This window comes from Hypomesus nipponensis, chromosome 5, assembly GCF_054491055.1.
Source record: "Hypomesus nipponensis isolate SF chromosome 5, ASM5449105v1, whole genome shotgun sequence".
Classification (NCBI taxonomy): Eukaryota; Metazoa; Chordata; class Actinopteri; order Osmeriformes; family Osmeridae; genus Hypomesus; species Hypomesus nipponensis.
The window spans coordinates 9,375,775-9,399,513 of record NC_140365.1 but is presented as its reverse complement, the minus strand read 5'-3'; the positions used below and the strand labels follow the sequence as shown (position 1 = coordinate 9,399,513).

General features: G+C 46.9%; 1 protein-coding gene across 3 annotated transcripts; it reads left to right on the top strand.

Annotated features, from left to right (window-relative positions):
* Positions 1–416: 416 nt before the first annotated feature.
* On the top strand, positions 417–22,762 carry col26a1 (collagen, type XXVI, alpha 1). 3 transcript variants are annotated; one of them, XM_084697479.1, is made up of 16 exons: positions 417–1,029; positions 1,598–1,720; positions 2,533–2,636; positions 18,111–18,172; positions 18,288–18,414; positions 18,567–18,674; positions 18,817–18,936; positions 20,409–20,492; positions 20,633–20,685; positions 20,822–20,884; positions 21,074–21,109; positions 21,244–21,288; positions 21,561–21,645; positions 21,829–21,965; positions 22,075–22,156; positions 22,478–22,762. In XM_084697479.1, exons 1-16 carry the CDS (start codon positions 869–871, stop codon positions 22,495–22,497), a joined length of 1,410 nt encoding a protein of 469 aa, XP_084553605.1. In that variant the 5' UTR covers positions 417–868; the 3' UTR covers positions 22,498–22,762. The 3 variants fall into 3 exon arrangements, with proteins under 3 accessions (XP_084553605.1, XP_084553604.1, XP_084553603.1); XM_084697478.1 differs by having other exon boundaries at positions 22,249–22,762; XM_084697477.1 differs by having other exon boundaries at positions 22,075–22,762.
* Positions 22,763–23,739: the final 977 nt, after the last annotated feature.

Here is a 23,739-nt window from a genome sequence, read left to right as displayed (position 1 = left end):
TCTTAAGAACATGTCTTCCCTTATTCTCAAATGTTGATGGAAAACAATTTGCCTTATGCCAATGCAGTGACATTTCCCATTATAGCATGTCTCAGGATTTGTAAGTTAATGTTGAAGATAATGATTCCTTTTCGACCTTCAGGTGATTCTTCAGTATACCGTCAGGTGATTAAATAATCTTAACGCCCGTTTGGGTACATTGCCGCAGGCTTTAACACAATTACAATGGCCCAAGAGACAATCCATTTGAGTTGTGTTCCTAGCTGTTGTTGGCTGGTCTACCTCTGGTCTGTAACCTTCTTGATCCAGACAAAAAAAATAGGAAAAACCCGATGGGAGGGTACTTCTTACATAGGCTATATAAAATGAACCAAATGATGAAGACATTTAATACTTCCCCTCCTTGTACATGTGGCGATAATGACTTAATAACATTTTATTAGGTTTTATCATGCTGTGTTGCTACCTTTAGACAACCATAGAGTAGTCGTTTGCGCCAAGGTATATCCCCTTGCTCGCATTACCAATATCTGAGCCTGAAAACGTTCAGTCTTTATCATCTGCTGCGCCGTCGAATTCTCAGAAACTTCTGTGAGTTGTAGCGCAGGCACGCTCTAGCAAGGCAATTCCACTATCTGGGAGGCAAAAGCCATAGCAACACGACAAAGGCAGGACCGCAAGATCACAGAATTATGTCTGTCGACATTGCAATTTTGTCTATGTTTCAATTGCTTTACTGTTAATATTCGAGAAAGTTCGCCGTCGCTTTTTTATTAGCCCCCCACGCGCTTCTCGAAACTGTATGCATTCGCTTCTCAGGTAGCGTTCTTTCTACCTTTCACACTTGAAGGAACCTCTCACAAGGACCATGACAGCTTCAGTCATTTTAAGTATTCTTTTTGTTTGGATGGTGTCGCCCAGTCTGTCACGAGGGACCGGGTTTCTCTATCAGTTTCCAGGTGTGACACTGCAACGCATCAATTCCGAACAAATTGTCGGACCCCCTACAGGCTCCAGTGCAGTAAGCAGGTTGGTTTCACAGCAGAAGCTGTTGTAGAATTTACTTCCTGCCCAACGCTCCATTTCTGTTATTTAAGAGGGTTTCGGGTTTTTGTTTCTGATCAGTCCCGTTATAGCTAACTTAAGTGTCGAGCAGAGCAGCAACGAGAGGAAATATGTTAATTGTACCATGGGAAAAGAATAAGGTGCAAAGGTGTATCGTGAAACTGCCTAGTCATCACTGAATTACAAAATTATGTATACTTGTGAAATTGATCGATAGGGCTGTGCAAACCGATTCCTGGAGAGTTGCCATCCTGTCGGTTATCACCTAAACCCTAATTAAGAACAGATGATTCTAATAATTAGCATGTTGATAAGATGGATCGAGTTAGTTACAGCTGGAGTTAGAAGTAAAGCCTACAGGAGGATATGTCTCGAGAAACAGGTTTGGACAGCCCTGGTCGATGACTTCTCACACATACTCAGACGACAGCCGGGTTTGTCATCCATCATGAATTGCATCTCAACCTCGCTGTCCCGCCAATTGCCCGGTGACAGTCTCTAACAATGTTCCCACATGCTCTCCTCCTCGTAGGAACTGGTGTCAGTACACTGTGTCGAAAACGGTGTCGTGCCAGGTGCACAACGGGACCGAGGCGCTGGTGCAGCGCGTGTTTCAGAGCTGCCGGTGGCCCGGGCCCTGCTCTAACCTCATCAGGTATGGACGAAGACGGTCACCGTTTCACTGCTCCTCTGCTCCATGTCCATGACAATATACAGTACCGTCTGTCTGTCCACCACACGACGACGGGAGCATCTTTGTCAGGAGCAGGCTTGTGAGAACGAGCATATTATTGATTTTGGTTTCAGTTCAGCTCACGAAACGCCAGGCCAGGCCAGGCCTTGCACACAGGGATCATAATCCACTGATATATGGTGTTTGTGTATCTTTTGCCTAATAGGGCTTTAACTTCATCCAGCCGACAGTTTGTCTTACGACTCACTCCCCTCAGCCCCCCCCCCCCCCCCTTGAAAACACACTCTGTCCCATTGTATGTTGGTCATAGACGGCTGATTTACTCCCAGGCCCACCACACTGAATAGCAAGTCAGCCACCATAAAGGCATATAACAGTGATTTTTTCCATTCCCATTCCTCTATTCCCCAGTCTGCCATTGCTCCCAGAAAAGACACTGATGTAAGAGTGAAGCTGTTTATCATATAGATTGGTGTGATTTGTAGCTGTATGGTTGCATTCCATTGTTTTATGTCTTTGGAATCCATCCAAGAATTCTAAATAGACTCACAGTGTTCAGTCATAAGTGTCAGCCTGGACCAACCTTGTTGTTTTGATAAAAGTTGACAAAAAAAACCCCACTCTTTTGATGTGACTCGAAGCTGCGTGTGAAGAAAGACGGTCACGAATGACAAATGGAGTAGCTGGATATGTCTAGGAGCTGAACAGGTGTGTTACTTCATATCGGTGAAATGTCCCAGCGCTGCGTTCTTTGACATGTGGTGGGTTTTCAGTTACAGGACCCTGGTCAGGCCCACGTACAGACTGACGTATCGGCAGGTGACAGCCTTGGAGTGGAAGTGCTGCCCAGGCTTCCTGGGGGAAGACTGCAGTAAGGGTGAGTAGGACTCCAGAGCTCCAGAGGAGCTCCTCTCCTCCTCCTCCCTACTTGGTTGGGATGAGTTGAAGGCTAAACACTACACAACAACATAAATGTCGTCCGAGGACACTTCATCATTTCGCCTTGGGCCTCACTGTTGTCCAGTTACCTTTTGTTTGTCTTCAAGTTTCAATTGTGTGTGTCATATGAAATCCGGCAGAGGAATGGTCACCTATCGTCACCCAAAGCATGGGTGAAGCTTTGGTTGGACATTTTGTTTTGAGGTTTCTTTTGTTTTTTGAAGGGCTGTGGTGAGGATGAGTCAAAAGACAGGGCTGATTGCTGAGGAAAAGTACCACTTAGACGGAAATTGCATTCCTATATTTGCCTCTCTGTCACGCCTCTCAATCAGAATGAATCTGGCACACTATTGTTAACATCAGATGGGCCAAGAAGTATTAACATCTTAAATACTAAGCTAGATGTCGAGATGTTGCACTTTTAGCAACCTTTTTATTGGATAAATTTTTTCCCAAACACAGTCAAGGCACAGTGAACGCATGAGAAGGTAGCTGGCTCAAGAATATGAGAGGATTTCAGGATCTTAAGAGACGTTGAGCAGGGTTACCAAGGGAACACAAGACCGTATCCCTCTCTTGTCAGGTCACCAACATTTTCTGTTTCAGATTTAAGATCGGTGTCTGATACTGTTCTTTGCATTTCACATCGGAGTTGTGTTCAATGTTGAACCCTGAAACATGACCTCCCCTTTGTGCCAGCACAGTGGAGTCAGTTTACTGAATGCAAGCATATGTTTTGAAGACATGAAATTAGGTCAATTGCAGAAGAATGTTGGCAGATACTGATATACAGTTGTAATAGGTGTTATTCCTAAATTTAGATTGACCACCAGGGTTTGTATTGCTCTGTTTACAGCACAGCAACAGCACTATTTCTCTCTCTCTCTCTCTCTCTCTCTCTCTCTCTCTCTCTCTCTCTCTCTCTCTCTCTCTCTCTCTCTCTCTCTCTCTCTCTCTCTCTCTCTGTCTCTCTGTCTCTCTGTCTCTCTCTCTCTCTCTCTCTCTCACACTCACACACCAGAATGAGGTCTCTCACTGAGACCTCATTCTGGAAGTCTTCATCACATTAATGGGTAACCTGTGGTGACCCTGGGTGTACTCATCCCCCACACCCCAGCCCCTGGCCCTGCTGTGTGGCAGGAGGGGTGGGGGGGGGGGAGATGGGGGGGCAGGCCTTGCTGTAGAGTTCAGGGGAAAACAAGGTCATCCAGCTCCAGCTGTTGTTAATGCTGCAAGCCCCTCTCCTACTCTCCCTGTCTCCTCTAGTTCTCATCACCCCATAGTCTGCCACTCTTCTCCAGCCCTTCTTTGATCAGACCCTGGGTCCCTTGCAAGGGCAGACTGACTCTAGACTGTCCGTCACCTCAGAACAGGAGAAACATCAACAGAAGAGTCTCCGTTCGGGCCTCAGACACTTGACCCTGAGTCATGAACATCTGCGTTGTTGCCTTATTTACTGTAACCCACAATCAGATAGTCCTTAAGTAAAGGATTACTTGTCTTACAAAATCAGCTATTGAAATGAACAGACATATTATGATATGATACTCCACACCCCGTGTCACTGTTCCGTACTTGAATAAGGCCGACCAAGTTGACCTCTTGAGACGTCCAGGTTCCTCAGCGTAGCTGTCATCATATGAAAAACAGGCTTTTGTACAAGGTATCGTAAAAAGAGCCCAGGTGCGACCGAAAGTGCACCTGGGCCGGTCCTTGGGAGCCGGCGTGCCTCCGCTAAGTCGCAGTTCCAGAAGTCGTCTCACTTTGGTGGCAAGACCCGCATGTGGCACGAGCTTGCTTCTGGGGGAGCGGGATGAGATCATCCTGGGATGGGAGGTCCCCCCCCCATCCCCCCATCCCCCCTCCCCACTTGACGCACTCGTCTGAGAGAGCCTTCGCTCCCAGGGCCGACGCATTAATTGAAACCAGCGCGCGCTTGTTGTTTCAGGCTGCGGGTTGCGACGCCTCTGTGGTGAGCTTCTCCAGGATGTCATCGTGCTGTAATGCGCTTGGGCGGCGAGCGTGTCCTCTGGCCTTGATGCCTGCCTCTGTGTGTGTGTGTGTGTGTGTGTGTCGCAATACGTCTGTCACGGTGTACTTGTGTGGGTAGATGAGAGAGTTGGACCTCGTACTGTATGACCAGCTGTTTGTCTCGACCCAAGTTTCACTGGTCTAATGGAAACAGCTGGTCAAGAGACAAGTCATCTTGTCGTCCACTCTCCAGGAACAATTGGACACAGAGCCCTACAGCACAAGGGGACTGTGTAAGCAAGGGTTCTCGTGAGATGTCAGTCCAGAGACGCATTTTGTGAGCACATGGTATGAATTCCAGCTAAATGAAGTGCCTTAGTTGGGGGATTGATGTGCAGTATTCAGCCATTTAGTGAACTTGATGGTGGTGAAGTGGGGTTGGGGGGAAGCAGTTTAGATCATACTCTTCCAAGAATCCAGACAACCCTTCCCATAACTTCACATGCACCGAAAGGGTCTGTAAAAAGGTCCTGAGCCAATGGAATACACATTTTTTACACAAGCTGTTCGGGAATGTCGAGGGGAACCAACCGCAACAGATTCTTTTTCGATCAGTTTCACCAAATTGTCTGCGTATGCCATGTGCTTCCCATATTCGTCGTGTCCCTCTGAGTTCCCCATATGCATCCAATCCATTAAGGCTCCGGGACCCTCTGTTTAACCTCATTCTACATTGAGGAGAAGAATGAGCGTTGTGGTCGTCATTTTTCATTTGACTCATATTTTTGCTCTGCCTCAGTGACTTTCATGACACAAGTTTGAGGACGCTGCCACAATCATTTGCTTTGCTCAACTAAAACATGTGCTTTGTAGTGACCTGTCCTTTGGCATGATCCATGTTTGATTGATATTTTCCGGCCTGTATTTCAATTGACTGTAACAAATTACTGCTGTAATTTTTGTCATATTACGGGTTCTAAAAAAATATATACATTTCTTTCTTGGGAGGTTGGGAGGTTATCACAATGGTTATGTCATGGTTATTGCCCTGGTTCTTAAACATTAGCTGGGAAGTGACATCCACTTGGGAACTTTATTTGAGCTATTCAGGGATTCTAAGATGACAGATTACTTGGGTTCAAAGGTCGTAACAGACTTGGTGTTTTGATTCTAGTCCTCATCATCACTTAAATCCCCCTCTGTACCAACCAAAGAAAAACACATCATGATTATGAAGATCAGGACACACAGTGAGGAAAACCAAATCCCATTCAAGAATCTGCCGACCCAAGCATAGACATCAAATCCAAAAAGGAATCCATCTCCAAGTCCCTATAAACATGTTTTATTGTTTTGTCTAGGGAGTCCAACAGCAAAATGGTTATCAAGAGAGTTTCAGTACACAACCATGTCAGCAACCCCCCAACCCTCTTCTAACTGCCATTTAGCTCATTCTTTTTTTCTTTCTTTTTTTATATATACATATGAAGTACTGACCTGTGTGTCGTCTAGTCGGTGGGTGTGTGTGTGTGGGGGGGGGGGGTCGTGGTGTGGTTGGGGGGTCTGTGAGGAGAGGCGATCGGCATGGCTGTGAAGTGCATCTGTCTGTCTGTGTTATTCCCTGAGCGACAGCAGCCGTGAGTTATGGTGGACCGGTGGGACCAGCTGGAGAAGCCTGGCCCGATCCCTGACTTCTGTGGGCCCGATCTGGAATGCATTTGTCAACGGAAGGAGTGAGACACAGGAAAAAGCGCCCAATTGTGACCAATGGAGGGATTTTGATGATACGTTCTTGAAAGAGGCCCCTCCTTCGCTCTCCAGCCTGGCTTGAGAACATCTGGCCTCTCTTTGCTCGGCTTAAACTCTTCGTTTACAGCGGAGGCACTTGGATTAAGGTGTAAATGCCCTCTCTTATTCCATGTCTTCACTTCTGTCCTCCGTTCTATTTCGAGAAAGTTTAAACCAACATCTCACCATTCGGAGTTACTGTCTAGGAACCAGCTGTAGCCCTATAGTGTTCGTGTGTGTGTGTTTGTGCGCGTGTGTACACGGTCAGATGAATTCCCATTCTGTGGTGAATAGTTCTGTGTTTGTTCACGAGTTAAGATCTACATTTCTGCATGGGGATGTGTATAAGCATACGAGACTGTATGCAAGGAGCGGATCTGAGTTCCATGATTGTCTGCAGGCTACAGACACTTATCTGCGTGTTTGGTCAAATATTTGGACAGGCTGAGCTCCCTCGGGATGCAGGGCTGCCTTTCCCGGAGGGAGCTCCCTTCTCCCAGACCCAGCTTGGGTTACAGTGACCAGATTTCGAACTGGAGCTGCTCTCTCACAGCCAACATGCCAACTGCTTTGTTTTGATTCACAACCTGCAAAGTCAGCCCCTCCACACCAGCCTCCCCCTACCCCTGCGCCCCGATCCAGAGACTGAGAGGCAGTGAGATATCCCTGGGAACGTATACCCACAAGCCCCCACAGCACAGTCTGACTTTGGAGACCAGTATCTTAAGCTTTGTGGGTAAGTGCATTCACAAATCATCATCAGCATACAATCCAATGAGTCAGTAGCATGAATTCCAGGTGCAACTATATATCCATTAGCATGACATAGCGCTGGCTAATTGAATTATGTCTGATGATGGCAGATACTTGGTCAGGCATGCTTGCATTTTACAGTTCCTTGTGATGTTACTATGGCAACACAATAGACGTTCGTCTAGACGAACCCAGGTAGTAGACAAGACAGTAATTTATGATCTTCTGTCTTCGATCATAATACCAACATTACCAACTCCTCTCTGAGCCTGAGCAGATATAGTACGTCTCGTTATTCAACTTCATTACTAATGGTGTAGGGATTAATATCTTTGTGAGAAGTGAACTTCAGCCGAAGGTTTTTGGGGGGGCTGAGGGGGGGCGGGGGGGGGGGGGGGTGAGAGATATCATCACAAGTGCCTGTGGGAAACCAAGGTGCATAGATTTTGGATGTTTGCTTAACCTTTTGGAAATGTGTCTGCGAACATTTTTAGAAGTGGTCAAAGTGCTTGGAATAATTGTGTCCATATGGAGCCTTGCGGTATGGCAGGTCCTGGCCTCATCACTGTGGAGCTGGCCTTTCAAAGGAGCCGGTCAGACACAGTCTCTCACCGAGTGATGGAGGTTAGTTGTGATGGTTAGCGGTAGAAAAACCGAAACAAGTCCAACTTTTTGTATCTGTGGGTGTCAGCAATTACTTTTAGTACTCACACTCTGCACTCTGCCCATGGTGCGGTTTTCTCCCACTCCAGTAAGCAATACCGAGGGACCTGCCATGGACTGCAACTGTCCAACAAGTTTTCAGGCAGGCTTGTTAGCAGGCTCACTGCTCAGTCCTCATAACTAAGATCTACACAGCCTGGGAATACAAGACCTACCTGTGGGCCTCCTATGCACTGGCACAGACTTTGACTAATATTGCCCTTGACAGAACCAGTCTTCCAGTGTTGTACCACTTCAGCCTGGTCTCAGTTCATCCCCAGTGAGCAGCGACGCGTAACTGCTTTTGTATCGACTTCTTCATAAATCACAACCGGCACAAACTCCCGCGCCGCTTGTTTAAATCGCCACTTAGCTCAGTTTGTGGCACACCTGGCTGTCTCCCGGGACGATCCGGAGGTCTGGGAAACTGCTCTAACGAAGCAGAGTCTCCGTATCTGTCTGTGGTAATGACCATTGGAGAGGATATCCCCATTATAAAGCAATAAATCTGTAGCGGAACACCAGCCCTGGGTTTAGAGATTGCCTGTGGCAGGTCTCCAGCGCTGCTACAGTACAACAGTGCTACTTGTCCTGCCAAAAGCTAGAGACTCACCCCTCAGCACATAGAGTAACTACTACAGGTCAGTCCTGTCACGAACCAACGGCTACTCTCTGCTCGTCTTGATCAGAAAAGGTAAGAAGGAGTTGGGAAGATGAAAAGAAAATGAATAAACATTTTATAAAGCTTTAACAGGGAATAAATCTAAGCTTTTATTGACAATCACTAGACAAGGAAAGTTCTGGGCTCCGTTTGGAGACGACGTATGTTCCTTTTGATCCAGGAGATCCCATTTCACTTGACAGGTAAAGCCACATAGACTTCAGAGTGCTCTTAGATCCAAACGATAGTGACGTATGGGGACGTTTGACCCACCCTACAGATACTCCCCATAAGTCAGCAGAAGAAAGACTGAGGCAGAGATCTCCCCCAGACCTTTCTAGACCAGCCCGTCTGTTTAGGGCGTCCTGGCTCTGCATCAGATCCCTAGTGAGATGTGTTGCATTTGGCTTGGGTCATGTCCAAGGGCCCCCACGCTCTCTTCTGGCATGGTAAATCAATCAAGCCTCCAGCCTCTCCTCTTTCCCCTTTCGCTCGCCTGCTCCCTCTCTCCTCCCTCGTTCTCTGTCCTTCTGCTCAAGGCTGTGGGCAAAGGGCCTCTTGGAACCCGGGACCCTCTGTTGATCTAAGAAAATATTTTGGTGAGGCGCTCGCATGAAAGGGTGTCCCATGGAGAGTTGGTCAACTCCAGCCACCGCGCAGCCCCCAAGATGTCCGATCAGTTCCTCTCCCAGCTCCAGGAGACCGCCGCAAACATCTGACGGTAGCAGATCCCATCTTTACCAATTAAGGGAGAAAATCTGGGTTGACAACATGAGATGTGGCCTAAATATAGCTGCCCCCCCCCCCCCGCCCACTGCACACGAGCCTGCAAGTTTCAGCGACATCAAACATGGGAAGACGTGCCGTATATATATATCCCAGCTCTGTCTCGACATCTCTTCTTGTTGCAGAACATTTTTCGGATGGGCTCCCATACTGTGAACACGCTAATGCGAAAAGCGGACGACTCCTCAAGACAAGATGGCGTCTCTCCCAGCTGGCTTCTCTTCTCCTTCCACACTCAAAAACGCTTCTGGAAGAAGCATCGCCGTGTCCTACAGCTATCTTTACATTCAGATGGAATTGGAAAATATCTGTTCATACAGAGAAATGGAAAGCAAGAAATGCAATTGCTTACAATTCTTGATTTTTGTAAGTGCCGTCCCCACTATTGCATGTATAAACATTTTTGGGTCTGGTTGCTAACTGCCCTGTGTGGTATATTTGAGCCCTATACAATATCGTTGAACTCTGCAACCTCTCTTCTACAATCAAGAAAGCATCATCATTTTGCGCAACGATTAAAGTAGACCAAATAGAATGTTCCACAAGCAATGGTCCCGGCTACATCCACGACACTAATCAACTCATCATGCTCATCACCAATTTGGACGTTTAGTTTGGAGAAGTGGGAAAGCATCTTGTGTTGTTTTTGGCTAGATGCTGATGGAGTTTTGATGGGCCGAGTTGTGAAGAAGGTTGTGTTTACGCGAGGCCCAGATGAGCTTTTTCCCCTTCCCACTGATTGTGAGGCTGGAGGGTAATCACCATGCTGGGGGGCTCTGAGCCTGTTTCTCATTTCCCTTTCCATGCCCCCCCCCCCCCCCCCCTCCCATTTCTCCTCTCCGACACGGTCATTCTGATAGTTATCTTCCTGTAGAGTGTTGAGGATATGTTGTCCCCCTTATCCAGCACAGCAATGGGGCGACAGTAAAGAGTTTATCTGGACGTCCAGTGTGTCTTTGTCCCTGTCAGATATCCACTCCGGCTATTGCTCCTGTTGACAAAAAGCCACATTGAAGTCCATTGATTCAATGGTTTCCGTCTGTGTTTTAAAGCCCCTTTTGTTGCTTTTCTTCTGTTGAAGGATTGCATACAAAGTAGCTCAAAGCGTCAGGATGTGTTGTTGTATTTCAAGGTGAAAGAGGGCTTTTGGCATGTCTCACAGTAATTGGAAATGAGCGAGAACTCGATTCACGACGAGCAATCCAACACGTGTTCGCCTTCGCTGTTTAGTCTTTCAGGTGTGCCGTGTTTTACGATCGAGAGCACTCCTTTTTCATAGAGAGGTTTGCGTCGGGTTTCTCCGGGTCATGTTGAATCCACACGTTTCAAAGAGTTTGTGGTCCAGCCACATGTACGTCCTACAGGAGTGGGGCTAGGCGAGGGTGCTACTCGAAAGACGTCGTGTCTGGTATCAAGTGGGTTGAGTGAATGTTTGTAGTTCATTAATGCTCTCCAGATGTGCGAGGGTTAACTCGCACACCCTCGCACGTCCGCCGGGAAGTCGGCCCGGAATTGCGTTTCTGTTTGTCCTCAAGTGAACTGATTATGATGCAGATTTGATTTTTCCATCATTTGTTTTGCATCTGCCTGAAAGAAACATCTGAGAACACGATAAAGTCTTACTTTAAACGGATTGATCAAAGTGATTGTATTTGATGTGCTGTACTGAGACTGGGCTTGACCTTGCAAATTCTGAAACCCAGCCTGAACCTGCCCAAAGGACATACTTGGATCCTTTAATACAATCATAATAGCTTGGCCAGGTGTTGAAACATCGCAAGAGGAAGTATATAGTCATGCATTCGCATGCTTATTTTATCCAGTGAAGAAATCTCAAACAGGGACAAGCCAAATGCGATCAACTGTTTTTTGAATCGAGTCAAACACGCTCAACAATTTACGGTTCAAAACCATTTTCAATAAAGATTTTTGTTTGAACCCCGTCCCAGTCTGTGAGCAAGCTTCCCTGCTGTAAACTGTAATTAGATGTGTAACGGAATGACGAGAGATAACCCTGTGAGGAGTTTCCTTGCACAGGAACTTGACAGACAGCAGAGCCTTGGGGAAGAGAGTTGCTGCCAGTAAATAGATGAGAACAGCTGAAGGGGACAGGTGGGTACCCTGTAGCCCTGTAGGCCCTGAGAGAGGCCTGCTCTCGCTCCATCCTGTCAGCCAGCTGAATCCTTGAAGAAGACTGCAGCGAAAACACTCCGCTGTTAACGGCAACGGGGGACGCATAACTTGCGGTTGATGGCACTGTTAACTAGATTCTTTCAGTGCTCACCGGTTTCCTCAGCACGCGGGTGACTTTGGGCCTCATAACAAGGACTAGTGCACACAGGGCTACACTCGACAGCTAGCAATGGCAAGCTGTGCAGAGAGATCTTCACAGATGTTCCGAGATGCACGTCATGTTGGTAATGAAGATTCGAACCCAGGCGAGTGCTTGGCACATCTGTTTGCATGTACACTCATTGAAGGTAGTGTTCCCATTCAACTAGTCCTCGAATAGTTAATTGGCCATGCGCTGTGGGAACCAGCAATGTCCTTTGAATTATAAATAACAAGAGCTACTGTTCGAATGTATGATCATGACAGCTACTAGGCTCACATTATGTTTCTGACAAAAATGTTTTGATACATGGATGGTATTTGAGGCCAAGATGCTAAAGGGGTGCGGCTGTCTTTTGACAAGTCCATTACTCCGTCTCGGTTCTGCTGTGCAGAGTCGAAATATCCAAGCACGACTGCCCCGTGATATACTGGCCGACTTGCCTCTTGTGTGTATCGTGTGGGAATTGACAGTCCAGCAGGAAGTGTGCTTTTTCTCCACCCGTTGTGACCCTCTTGTAAATCTGCAAGCCCAAGGCCAGGGACTCCAGCAACTCGAGCCCTGACCACCAAGGACGGACCGGCTGCTTGGACGTTACCGCCTTCTCACAGAAAGCTCCATTTAGCATCCTGCAAAGGCTGCCAGCTGATTGCCGGGCTCCAAGTAAGCCAGACGTCTAATCAAGCCGCATTCCGCAAAACTCCATAACACTGTAATTCCAGAATCTGCCATCATTTTACCACATGTTCGTATGAGCAACTGTTTGGAATGGGATACTTGTCAGGACAGCTGGGGTACCAGTCTGTCTAGTAATCCAACACAGGGAATGCCTTATACTTCTCTGAGTTCTGATGTGTCTATTGGGCCGATGGCTAGCCTAATTACTGAGCTATCCGAGATGCATTGCTCTGGTGTAGACTGTTTTAATCAGACAGCATATGCTGCCTTGTCAGCAGTTAATCGATCTTACCTTTTAACACAAAATGCTTTCCCCCCCCCCCCCAATTTGTTCAAAATGTAGTCAAGTGTTTGCCAAGAGTTGTGGACCTAACAAGAGTTGTATAAGTGAGAACACATGACCTCTGTTACTACGCTGTACCATGAGGTCTGAATTACATGAGACACCGCATCATTGACTCCTTGGAGCATTTTAAATCTCACATCGTTTTGAAGCCTTTCAGCTAAGAAATTTGTCAAATGCTCCACAACAGGGAGGTCCCCCCCCTCACTGGAATACATTTGGCCACGTAAAAGAATCCTCCTTTCAGTCAGATTATACTTATTGCATACTATTTCACCGTATACCTCAGACCCATCATAGTATACTGTGCACAGGGTTCCTCTACCACTTCTTAATAAGTCTTTCCTACAGGTACACTTGCACTTTTGAGGTTCATGTTGTTTAATTGCAACTTGTTTAACTACATGCTCTTATGTTTCTTCCCATGGGCACTTATTTGCTTTTCACAATGTATGCTTCATGTTTTGGCTACCCACAATGTTTTGGGGCTATCTCGTTGTTTATGATCATTGACCTATGCACTTTTTGTAAAGCGCTCTCTTGGATGTCGCTTTGGATAAAAGCGTCTGCAAAATGAACACATGTAAATGTAAGTCTCAGCAGTGCTTAGCAGATGTAGAGGCACTAAAGGAATAAATCACCAGTTTGTGGCCCGTGAGCCATGGATGGAAGAGATTAGATCGTGTACGCTTCTTTGACGCAGGTCAAATCATTCCCGTGTTTTTGGTAAGGCATCGATGAATTCTTTTTCTCTTGTGGCTGGGATTTTGCGAGGACCGACAGACAGGGACCTCCTCCGAGAGCGGTCTGCGCTAACTGCATATGTGAGACCAGGTTCAGAACCCCTTCTGACAGTGGGAGCCAGACAGTTCTGGATGTGTCGTCGCTTATTGCTTGTCTTCTGTTTACCCATGTATATTGATGCATGCCTTCTGTAGGCCTGGGAAATAGCTCTGTTATGTCTGCAGTGAGAGAAAATGAGAGACAGACAAAAGAGTGAGAGAGAGAGAGAGAGAGAGCTATTATTAGCTCAGCTCTGCTGGTGATGGAAACGGGCTTCATCAGTGTTGTTTTTTTTCATGATGATCTGCAACCAAACATTTCTAGAATCTTCCAGACTGTTTAGAAGATGTGGTTGATTTATGCATGCGTTGTTTGTTGGAGGCTTCGTCGGGACTGTGCTTCTTACAAGGGGTGTGCTGAGCGGCCCTCTGTCTGCCCTGTGAAGCGTGCGTGCAGGGGGTGACTTAGTGCGTGTGTCTGCTTTCATAACCGTAATTGTCCTTATCATCTTACCTCTTTGCGAAGCCTCGCTGTTGCTGGCAACAGTTTCAAATGGGTCCACCCCACCCGTCCATCTGGAGAAAGCATTCACCTTGCACGGTCTGCGTTCACCATTGTCTTCGGGGGGTGCCTCTCTCTCACTCACTCTCTCTCTTTTTTTTTATCTTTTTTTTTTTTTTTACTGCCGACTCTGAAGAGAACATCTGTATTTTTCACCTCCCCTGTCCAGTGATCTGAGGTAGACCTTTACCCAACGGTGCAACTACACTACAGGAAAGGCACGCCTGTCTTCAGAGCAGACGATCCATGCCTGGATGCTGGCCTCCAAGAGCACTCTGTCTCTTGGAAGTCGACCCTCATCGACTTACCTGAGCCTCACAGCGCCAACGAGCACTGTGAAGGTCACCAGTTCATCAATTGATATCTCTGACCTGGCTAAGAGAGGAAAGGGGAGGAGGTTAGGTGTACAGTATCTCTTAGAAAGTGTGTGTGTGTGTGTGTGTGGGGGGGAATCAGCAAGAGGTCACATTTTTTCATTTGCCTTTGTTTGAAGTGGAGCCCACAGTCAGACAGATGGATTTAGCTTCATGGCTCACAGTATGTGATGGGTAATTCCAGCAGGTGTTGAAGATCTGTTATCTGTCTAGAAGTCTTCTTTTATTTCAGTAGATAAAGGAATGGATTAGGTAGACATGCAGAAGACCTGTCATTCTTAATCCAGATTTAATCAAAACTAAGCCACATATCATGCTCTGAATTGCCTATTTTCTACCAGGTGTTTAACAATATTTTTTAAATACGCCTAAATCTTAACATTGGATGAGGCAGCTGGACCAAAAGTGCAATTAAATCATGTGTTCAATCTCAATGGCTATATTTCATCAAAACATTCATGAATGACTTGTATAATTACCAAATCTTTTCAAATAAATGATCGTTGCTTGTCTATTTGAAATATGTCTTTGCTGATATACTGACATTGCACATTTAGAACGGGCCCATAGTTTGTTTTGCACTCATGTTGAGGTAAGGCCTCCTACGTCTGAATCTAGACCACTACACGTTGTAATCTTTCGTTTAATTAAAAGCAACAAACGATGCAGAAAGAGAGGAAGCAGGCTCTGAGGAGGAGTCTGGGTGACAGATGTCTGGCCTCGTTTTTGTAGCGTACACCAAAACAACAGCACTCCAACAGCCTCCAGTATTGTCTGCCAAATAAGGCCGCAAAAAAAGAACTCTGAACTTTTTAGAAGTTTGTTGCTTTTTTGAGGAGCCTGCATCTTTTACTTCTACCGCCCCTCTCCTTCCCCACCCCCACCCCCACCCCCCTCCCACACACACACACACACACTTGACCTCTGTGAGGCTGACTGGTTCAGGTCAGGATGTGGCTGAGCGTACTCCTCAGGGGTAGAGGGAAAACATGTCTTTATGAGGTTTGGCAGGCTGCAGTCAGGCTGTTATGTTAACGGCTCATCTATCTTTCACTGCCTCGACCAGAAACGTCCACTTTCTGAGTGCTGCAGCCGAAATCTCCAGCACCCTCTTAAATGATGCAGACCCGATCTCGGTTTAGGTCTGCATATTCTGTTGAATGATGTCAGGGTTTGGTAGGCGAGTCACTCAAACTGTGGTAATCATTTTTTGATGATTTTCTTACGCATGCTGTCTGTTGGTATCTGTTAACAGCAGAACACTTATAGATGGACTTGGTAAACACACATTAGGGAAGGTGGTTGTACGACTTTGCCAGTATTATACATACTTTGGAACACGCACTATTTTCAGGATTTGGCCTTTTGACACATTTCCTAAAGCATTTCCAGGAAGGTTAATCTCTGTAAACACCCTTTGGTGATTTCCCGGATGGTGGTCACGAATCAGTTATCAAAGTTCCACCTCCAGTTTGTCTTATCGATATATGCACCCTGAAACCATCACTTTCATCATCTTTAATGAGACTACACTTTGTTTCCAGCTCCAGACCTTGATACCTCGATACTTTACATACCTAAGACAACGTAACACAAAAACACGGCATGGATTTGACCATAAAAGGTTATTTTCTTGTTGTTCCAGAATCATATTCAACCTTTCTTTCAAGCCAGGAGAAATATCACCATTTAGCCTTTGCTTCTGGCAGTCATTACTGGGGGGGGGGGGGGGGGCAAATGGGCTTTCAATGCTTGTTTGTGCGTCAACTCTAAAGACAGCTTGAGTGTATGAATTAGTAATGTTTCTATTCAAAGTCAGTCTTGGCTGGAACCTGTCACAGCCACCAATGAACTGCTGTGTCTGTCTTTTTCTGTCCCTCCCTCTGTTTCCCTCTCTGTCTCGGTTTGTCTCTGTCTTTCTCCTTCTCTTTCTCTCTCTCTCTCTCTCTCTCTCTCTCTCTCTCTCTCTCACACACACACACACAGCAGTGTGCACACAAGTGTCGTTAGCACATGCTGTGCTGGCAGCCTGCATCTCTTCAATCAACGGGCCCAGTACTCATTACGTTGGCTATTTGTAAGACATCCTCGTTTTTAAACCTCCAGTTGAAAGATCCGAGCCCAAGCATGCATTGTAAGAAAGCAACGTGTGGCCACATGCATCCAACATCAGCCTCTCGCTGAAGGCCAGCTCTGAATGACAACGTGTTTAGGTTCTCTTGTCTTGTTTGCTCGTTATCGCCACGTCTTCCCATGTCTTTCTTTTGGCATGGCATCCTGCGTCTCTTCATTTTTCCATGATTCCCAACACATGCCACACCTAGGTAACGAGCTGAGAACAAGCTGATGAATTACTCCAGAGTTCCACTTGTCAACAAACGCTAAAATGTTGATGTCATGCTTTTACTCAGAATCCCCCCCCCCCCGCAAATGTCTCCTGTAAAAATACCAGTTCAAAGCGGGGATCGAGTCCTTGGTCAGAGCTGTTTTAGATATGAAATCGGCGTTCATAGGGTTAATGTAAGCGCCTTTGGGTCTCTGAAAACGTTGTTTAGGTCTATTGTCCGTGTATCTTCTTCATGTCACATGAAGACAATAACAACAATAAATGGATCCCACTATTCCTTTAAGTTCTTTGACGTCTGAATAGTGAATAGAGCTATTTGGCGACCGTCAATCTCAGAGTATGAAAGGGCATTCTAGGACATGCCAACCTGGCTATGGCCCCGTGTCCGAACCCCATGTTGAGATGTTCACAAGGCGTGTTGGCACACACCCCGGCCCGTTGGCACGGGGATGGGTAAATGGCGGCTGGCATGCTGCTCTGTCAGAGGTGACGGAGCGTGCAGAGAGTCTGTGACGGTCACTGGAGTGGGCCAGGGTGGCCTTGCTGTTTGAACACACAGCCGTACGATGCCAAGCGTCACTCAGAGGGAAACGGCAACTTTGGCTCTAAGCTGGCAGATTTGGCAGAGGATGGGTGGAGGAGGGGGGAGGGGGGAGCGGGGTTGGGAGGGGGGGGTTTGTTTTCTCTCCGAGAGAATCAGCAGACGAGAGTCTGTCTCGCATTGCTCACGTTACCTTTTATTATTATTATTATTAGTTTGTTGTGTCTTTCTCACCCCACCTTTGCAATCGCTTTTTCCCCGCCAATTTCTCCTTACGTGTGGTCTTCCAGCCGGCATGCTCTCTCTCTCTCTCTTTACCTCTCTCTCTCTCTCTCTTTCTCTCTCTCTACCTCTCTCTCTCTCTACCTCTGGTCTGCTGTCTGTGTCAGTCCATCCACAGTCACCTTGGCTCAGTGCTCCTGCTTAGCCTGGCTCCCTTCACAACGTCAAGCTAGCATGAAGACTTCAGCTCTCTCGGTAAAAACAACACAGGATAGGCCAGCCCTGCCATCTGTTTGTTTTCTCTCTCTCCCTCTCATTGACGATGCTTTTGGAAACACATACAGTATGTGTGTTTTCTTCTTCTTTTTCAAGCCTGAATGTCTCAGAGTCCGTGGGGCTCATTTGTGCGTCCACTGTTTTTCGCCTGGAATTGCTAATATGTCGACCGTCCGGTATACGGTGTGTCCGGTACAGGCGTGAATATTTAAAGGTACGAGGTTGTATCGTTAAAATAGATTTGCCCTGAATGACATCACCCTCTCCACTCGGTGTCTTTCTCTCCACGTACAGAGTGTATGAACTGCACTGGCTTTGCCGATGTGAACGACCGACTGAGCACCATTGAGTCCAAGGTAAAAAAATTGATTCGGTTGACAGATTCTCTCAGTTCGGACACATAACAACAACAACAACAACAAAAATGTTTCTGTGGGGACAACATCGTAACGTGCTTCCATTTTGGGCCAGATTCTGTTGCTGGAAGAAGCTGGGCCTCCGCCTATTCCCATCAGGTACTACACTGAGAGGGCAGCGGACAACGAGGTGGGAGCAGCCAAGCCCACCCTCCTCAGTCCTCCAGTCCACGGAATACCAGGTGAGGAAACCACACCTCCTCTGATAGGCTGTCACAGTCTGGCTCTTGGGAGAAGCATGGCACACTTTCCTAGGGTTAGTTATTGTGTCGCGAAAAAGATGCACATCCCAGCTGTTGTCTGTTGAGGGTTTCAAACCTGTTTTTTTCTGAAGGAGCCCGGGGCCCTCCAGGGCCGGTGGGGCCCTCGGGTACCGCAGGCCCTCCGGGGCGCGCTGGAGAGACGGGCGTCTCGGGGAAACCTGGACCGATGGGACCCAGAGGTATAAGTTCTGGAACCTCACACTCATCTGCCATTACTGCCCATACAATGCTACTGACTGAGACGCACCTCTGGAGATGCGACACCGACACAGGAGGGTTCTATCATCTGCCATAAGAGTGCTTGTACGCTCCATCCCACAGGGCCCCAGGGCCAGAGAGGGATCCCAGGAGAGAGGGGTCTTCCTGGGCCAGCGGGCCCGCCAGGACCAGCCTCTCACCTCCTCCGCGGAGATGTGTTCGGCCTCCGGGAGCTGGGACAGTGTGAGTAGATTTGAAGCCGCACAAGGGGTCTGGATGCGTCCGTGACCCAGATCACCTTTTTTTTTTTTCTCTCCGAGCGTTTGAATGTATTTTGTGGCAGCACATCGAAAGATGTATTTGAAATGCCAGTCAGAACTTCGAGAGCTTTAGTTCATGTGTCATACCAAAAGGTCTTCGTCACACCCTGGGAAGATTTTTTTCACATTTTGACCAACAGTCTCACATATCCAGCAGTCTCATATATCATCTCTCTCACCAAGTTTCTCTCTTGGCTTACGCCCCTATTACAGTCATATGTTACAGAAGTGTCAGTTAATAATGAAGAGAAAGAGAGAGAGGTCAAATATCAAAGATAAGGAGCAGTCTACTGCTCCGCCCCCTGGTTCTCTGTGGACAGTGCATGGACAATCAGTGGTCTGGAAAGCCACTTTCTCAGTATCTACATGTTAATAGAGATTTGTGGCCCACTCGTGACTTATAACCCATTTTTACACTGTTTTTAAAATGCCTTTTTTTCCATGACCTTGGGAGAGAGTAGTCAGCTTAAACCAGGCCCTTTTTCCCTCTTCCTCTGAGCGCGGCTGTATGCTGTGGTACTTGGAATGTGCGGTCTGTTGTCCAATGAGAGAGCTCGTTGAGGACCGGAGAGATTTAACAGGCAGAGAGAGCCCTGTTCCCATTCTCGCTGCTTTGATGGACTTCCCAGAACTGGACCAGCATGGCATCGGAAGGAGCGGGAAATGAAACAGAAATGTTCTATACCGTACATGTACTGTACATGTAACGGAACTAAGTGGCCCTGGAATGGGAGTCTTCCTTTGAGACTGCATTGTGTGCCAACAGGGCTCGTAGCGGTGACATGGCAGATTTGTAGATGACGTCTATTGCCGGCTAAAGGTTTAAAACGTGGTCCCGAAAACAGTTGAGGTAATTCACCGCTGTCTCGATGTAATTCGATCCATTGGCTTACCTCAGATGCACTTTCTATTTTCACCACTAGAGTGCGGTAGAGGCTCACTCCAGCCTCCCCCTCAGCCAGCATGGGTGGAAAGCTGTATTTAATTACTGATGGTGGGCTGGCTTTGTTTAAGCCTGGGCTCTGTCTGCAGTTGGTCTGCTGTAAATCAGAGCCAATTTGTAACCTGTCAGCACAGCTGCCTGAATCTGGCAACCTAAGGCGCCCGCCAAGCCAGAAACCTGCTCAATAAAACGCCAAGGAGAGGTTCTCCAATCGAACCTCAGACCTGTGTGTGTGTATGTGTGTTTTAAAACGGGACAGTTCCTAAACATGTTCCAGAGCTACCGCTCCCTACCTCAACGTTGGCCGTGACACAACTGTGTCAAATCTAGCAATCTCAGTTTTGGCTATACTGTTCTGGATGCTCTCAGACCAGAGACCCACAGCTGCGCAGCAATGCACAGCATTATTTGAAAAGTCCCCAAAAGGAAATCTGTTTCTGTTTCTGATCTAGACGATGAGGTAGACATCCCTCCACGGAGTGGCCAGAGTCCTGTGAGTGGCCCCCCAGGACCAGCCGGGCCCCCTGGCCCCCCAGGTAAAATCACTCACCACTCGCTGTTGCAGTATAACACAGTTAACATGTGTGTTCCTTCAGAAGAAACGATGATGGTGATGATGATGATGATGATGATGATGATGATGATGATGATGATGATGATGTCATGGACTCCACAGGTGGCTCCGGACCCATGGGGTTGCCAGGCAACCCAGCCCCCCCCGGCCGAAATGTAGGTATCGAGTCCAACTGGACTTTAGTAAATACCCAGTCTGTGATTTGTGTTGCGATTGTCTGCCTGTCAGTTCTGTGTGGATGTGTGTGGTAGATAGACTGTAGGCTGCATTTGTGGCTCCCTGTGCTTCCAGGGCAGAGATGGGCTGTCGGGCAGGCCCGGGGATCGTGGGGCAAAAGGAGATGCTGGTGAGAGGGTGAGGCTCGGCCAAGCGGCCATTTTTTCTAAGACCCATCGAATTCAGCTGTTCAGCCTCGACATGAGAATCCCAATCTGAAATGCTCTGCTCCCAGTTCGTTGGACGCCCACTTTGTTTTCCCCATGTCACGACAATGCCATGAGCGCCAAAGCACGTCATGTTTTGCGTCTATGTCTCCTTTCGCAGGGACCTCCAGGACACAGTGGCGAACAGGGCGTGCGAGTAAGTTAACACGCCGAATTGACACCAACCTTTGAACTGGCGCGTTACGGAGGCTTGTGAGGAATGTGAACACGTCGTAACCACTCGTCTTGATGCATCTTCCTGTGTGTGTGTGTGTGTGCATGTTTCTATAGGGGGCTCCAGGACCTAAGGGAGAGCCCGGAGAAGGTCTCCCTGAGGTGATGACACATCTTTCCTCCATGTCATTAACCAATCATTAGGCCCGTTTGAGATTCAATCACGCACGCGGGGGTTTTCAAAACGACCCAGTGCCCCAAACGTGACAAGCGAAGCTTTCGGGGGATCGACACAGCCTAAAACTGTGATCCCACTCGATTCCTCCCCCCGCCCCCCCTCCCCCCCTCTCAGCTTCCTAACTGCACTGTGAAGACTTTTTTCTGTTGTTGTTGGTGCTCGAGTGTGGACGGTGTGCTGCTGTGATTGTGTCTAGGGCGAGGGAGCGCTGCAGCTGAGGGAAGCCCTGAAGATCCTGGCAGAGAGGGTTCTCATCCTGGAGCACATGATCGGCATTCACGGTGAGGGGCGCCGCGTGCCGCACTCCTTCGGGTCCCTCGGGGTTCGCAGCGTGCGGAGGAGCGCGGGTGCGCTCTTTTGACCTCAAACCTTTATTGAGCATCAGCACTCTCTTTTTCTGTTTTCCTCCCTTGTTCTTTGCCTCTCTCTCTCTCCCCCTTTCTTTCTCTTTTCTCTTTTCTCAGAGAACCCCCTAGAGCCAGGGTCTGGGCTGGATATCCTGTCTGACCTTTTACCCACCTTGAAAAACAAAAGGGCGGGTCCCAATACCCTCCTCCACTCGCGCACCGCGGGAGACCAGAAGCTGATTGGAGAACAGCGAGTCAGGAGGGCGAGCAATTAGACACTCCTGCCCATCACTGAAGAGCATGTTTTTTTGCCTCAACTGTTGATTGGTTCGAGATTGAGATTGACACTCCGTATGTTTACAGGGGCTGTATAGGACCATGGGGAGTGACCTTGCTCATGGACAGGAAATAACACAAAGACTTTCGTGCATTGATGTTGATGAGGGTAGGTCTGTTGACATTGTAGTTGTCATAGGCACAACTGAATTTAATCCACTTTGTGCAGGCACTGGTCCTAACATATGCATCTTCTGATAGGTCACTCATTGCAAAAGATGCCCAAGGAATATTGTCGAAATCCATTTTTGCCATTGTACTGGTTAAACGTTTTATAAACAAAAGAGTTGTTTTCGAAATCTGTTTTTACATTGTAAGTGTACTGATTTTCTTGACCGTATTGGCACATGACAGGGATATAACGAGCTGGTATCAAGAACCTTTTCAATTGACTGTAGTCTCTCCATCTGGTCACTCTTGTTTTATACAGTCTGCCAAAAAGCCGAATGACTGTCCCCTAGCTGTGTCTCTCCCTGTAGACGGCTCTAGCACCAAGGTCACATTGACTGCTCTGGAATGTTCTTGGCTTTGACTGTATTTTCATTCTGGCCTTACTATTTGCACAGGATTTACCAAGAAATTGTATAAATATCCATTCTGTTACTTACTGTACAAATTCAACTCAATTGAATTACCCCAAATCGGATCCCAATATCCTTTACCCCTTTCACTGTACCAGTGTCTCAGTCTGGAAATAAACCTGTTTTTATAAGTACGATTCTTCCACAATAATTTGGATGCACCTGTTGAAAACCAAATCTGATACATTAGTGCTATATATAGCTTGAATAAAATGGACTGTGTTGAGAATGGAGCAGGAATGTGAGTTGGCCTTGCTCATGCGGCCGTTCAGTGTGGAGTCTGGCCAACTCATTTGCACACTGTGCAGCCAGCTTATTATTGCAGCTTAACTGTCATGTCTTTTTGGCAATATCCTGAATCATTACTTCAGATTTCCTTTTTGCAAACCTCCTTTCAATATTTGTAATGGAACACATCCAAGCGTGAGACGGTCCAAAAAGGTTACCTTTGTTACTTTTACATGACATTTCATTGCAGATTTGTTTGACATTAAACACAACTGTGAGGTATGCTGTTATGCAAAGCTGATGGATCCTAATCTTGACGGAGTGTGGGTCTTTCCACGTATCAGCTTTTTGAGGTATGCGAAAGACTTGTGTTGAAACTGCACCCTCAGAAGCCATGACGACTTTATTTGTGAAGGAATCTTATCTACAGTTAATTAGACCCTGTATTCATATGAAAGTCGTTTTTTGTGTGATATGTAAATGCTATATATGGAATCTTGTATTCCTAGGCACAGTTCTCCAGACACAGACTAAAACAAGATAACTTACAATTCAAGACTTTCAGTTAATGTATCATTTTGTCGAGGACGAGACTTAATCTATGTCCAAAAGAGGGCCTTTTAAATCTTATCTTCTGTAAAGATAATATCTGAAAAGAGTTATCTGTGTTAAACAACACAGAACAAGAAACTCTTAGAATGATAAAGATAAGTGTGCTTCAAATTGACTTTTAGAAAGTACTTTGTTATAGTATTAATAATGCTATACATGTACATTTTATGTGGCACAAGTGTGTCATAAGTAATTGTGCATTATTGCAATATTGATCTGTATGTTGTGTCTTTTAGTTCAAACCTGATCAGTTTATCTAATGGATTAATAA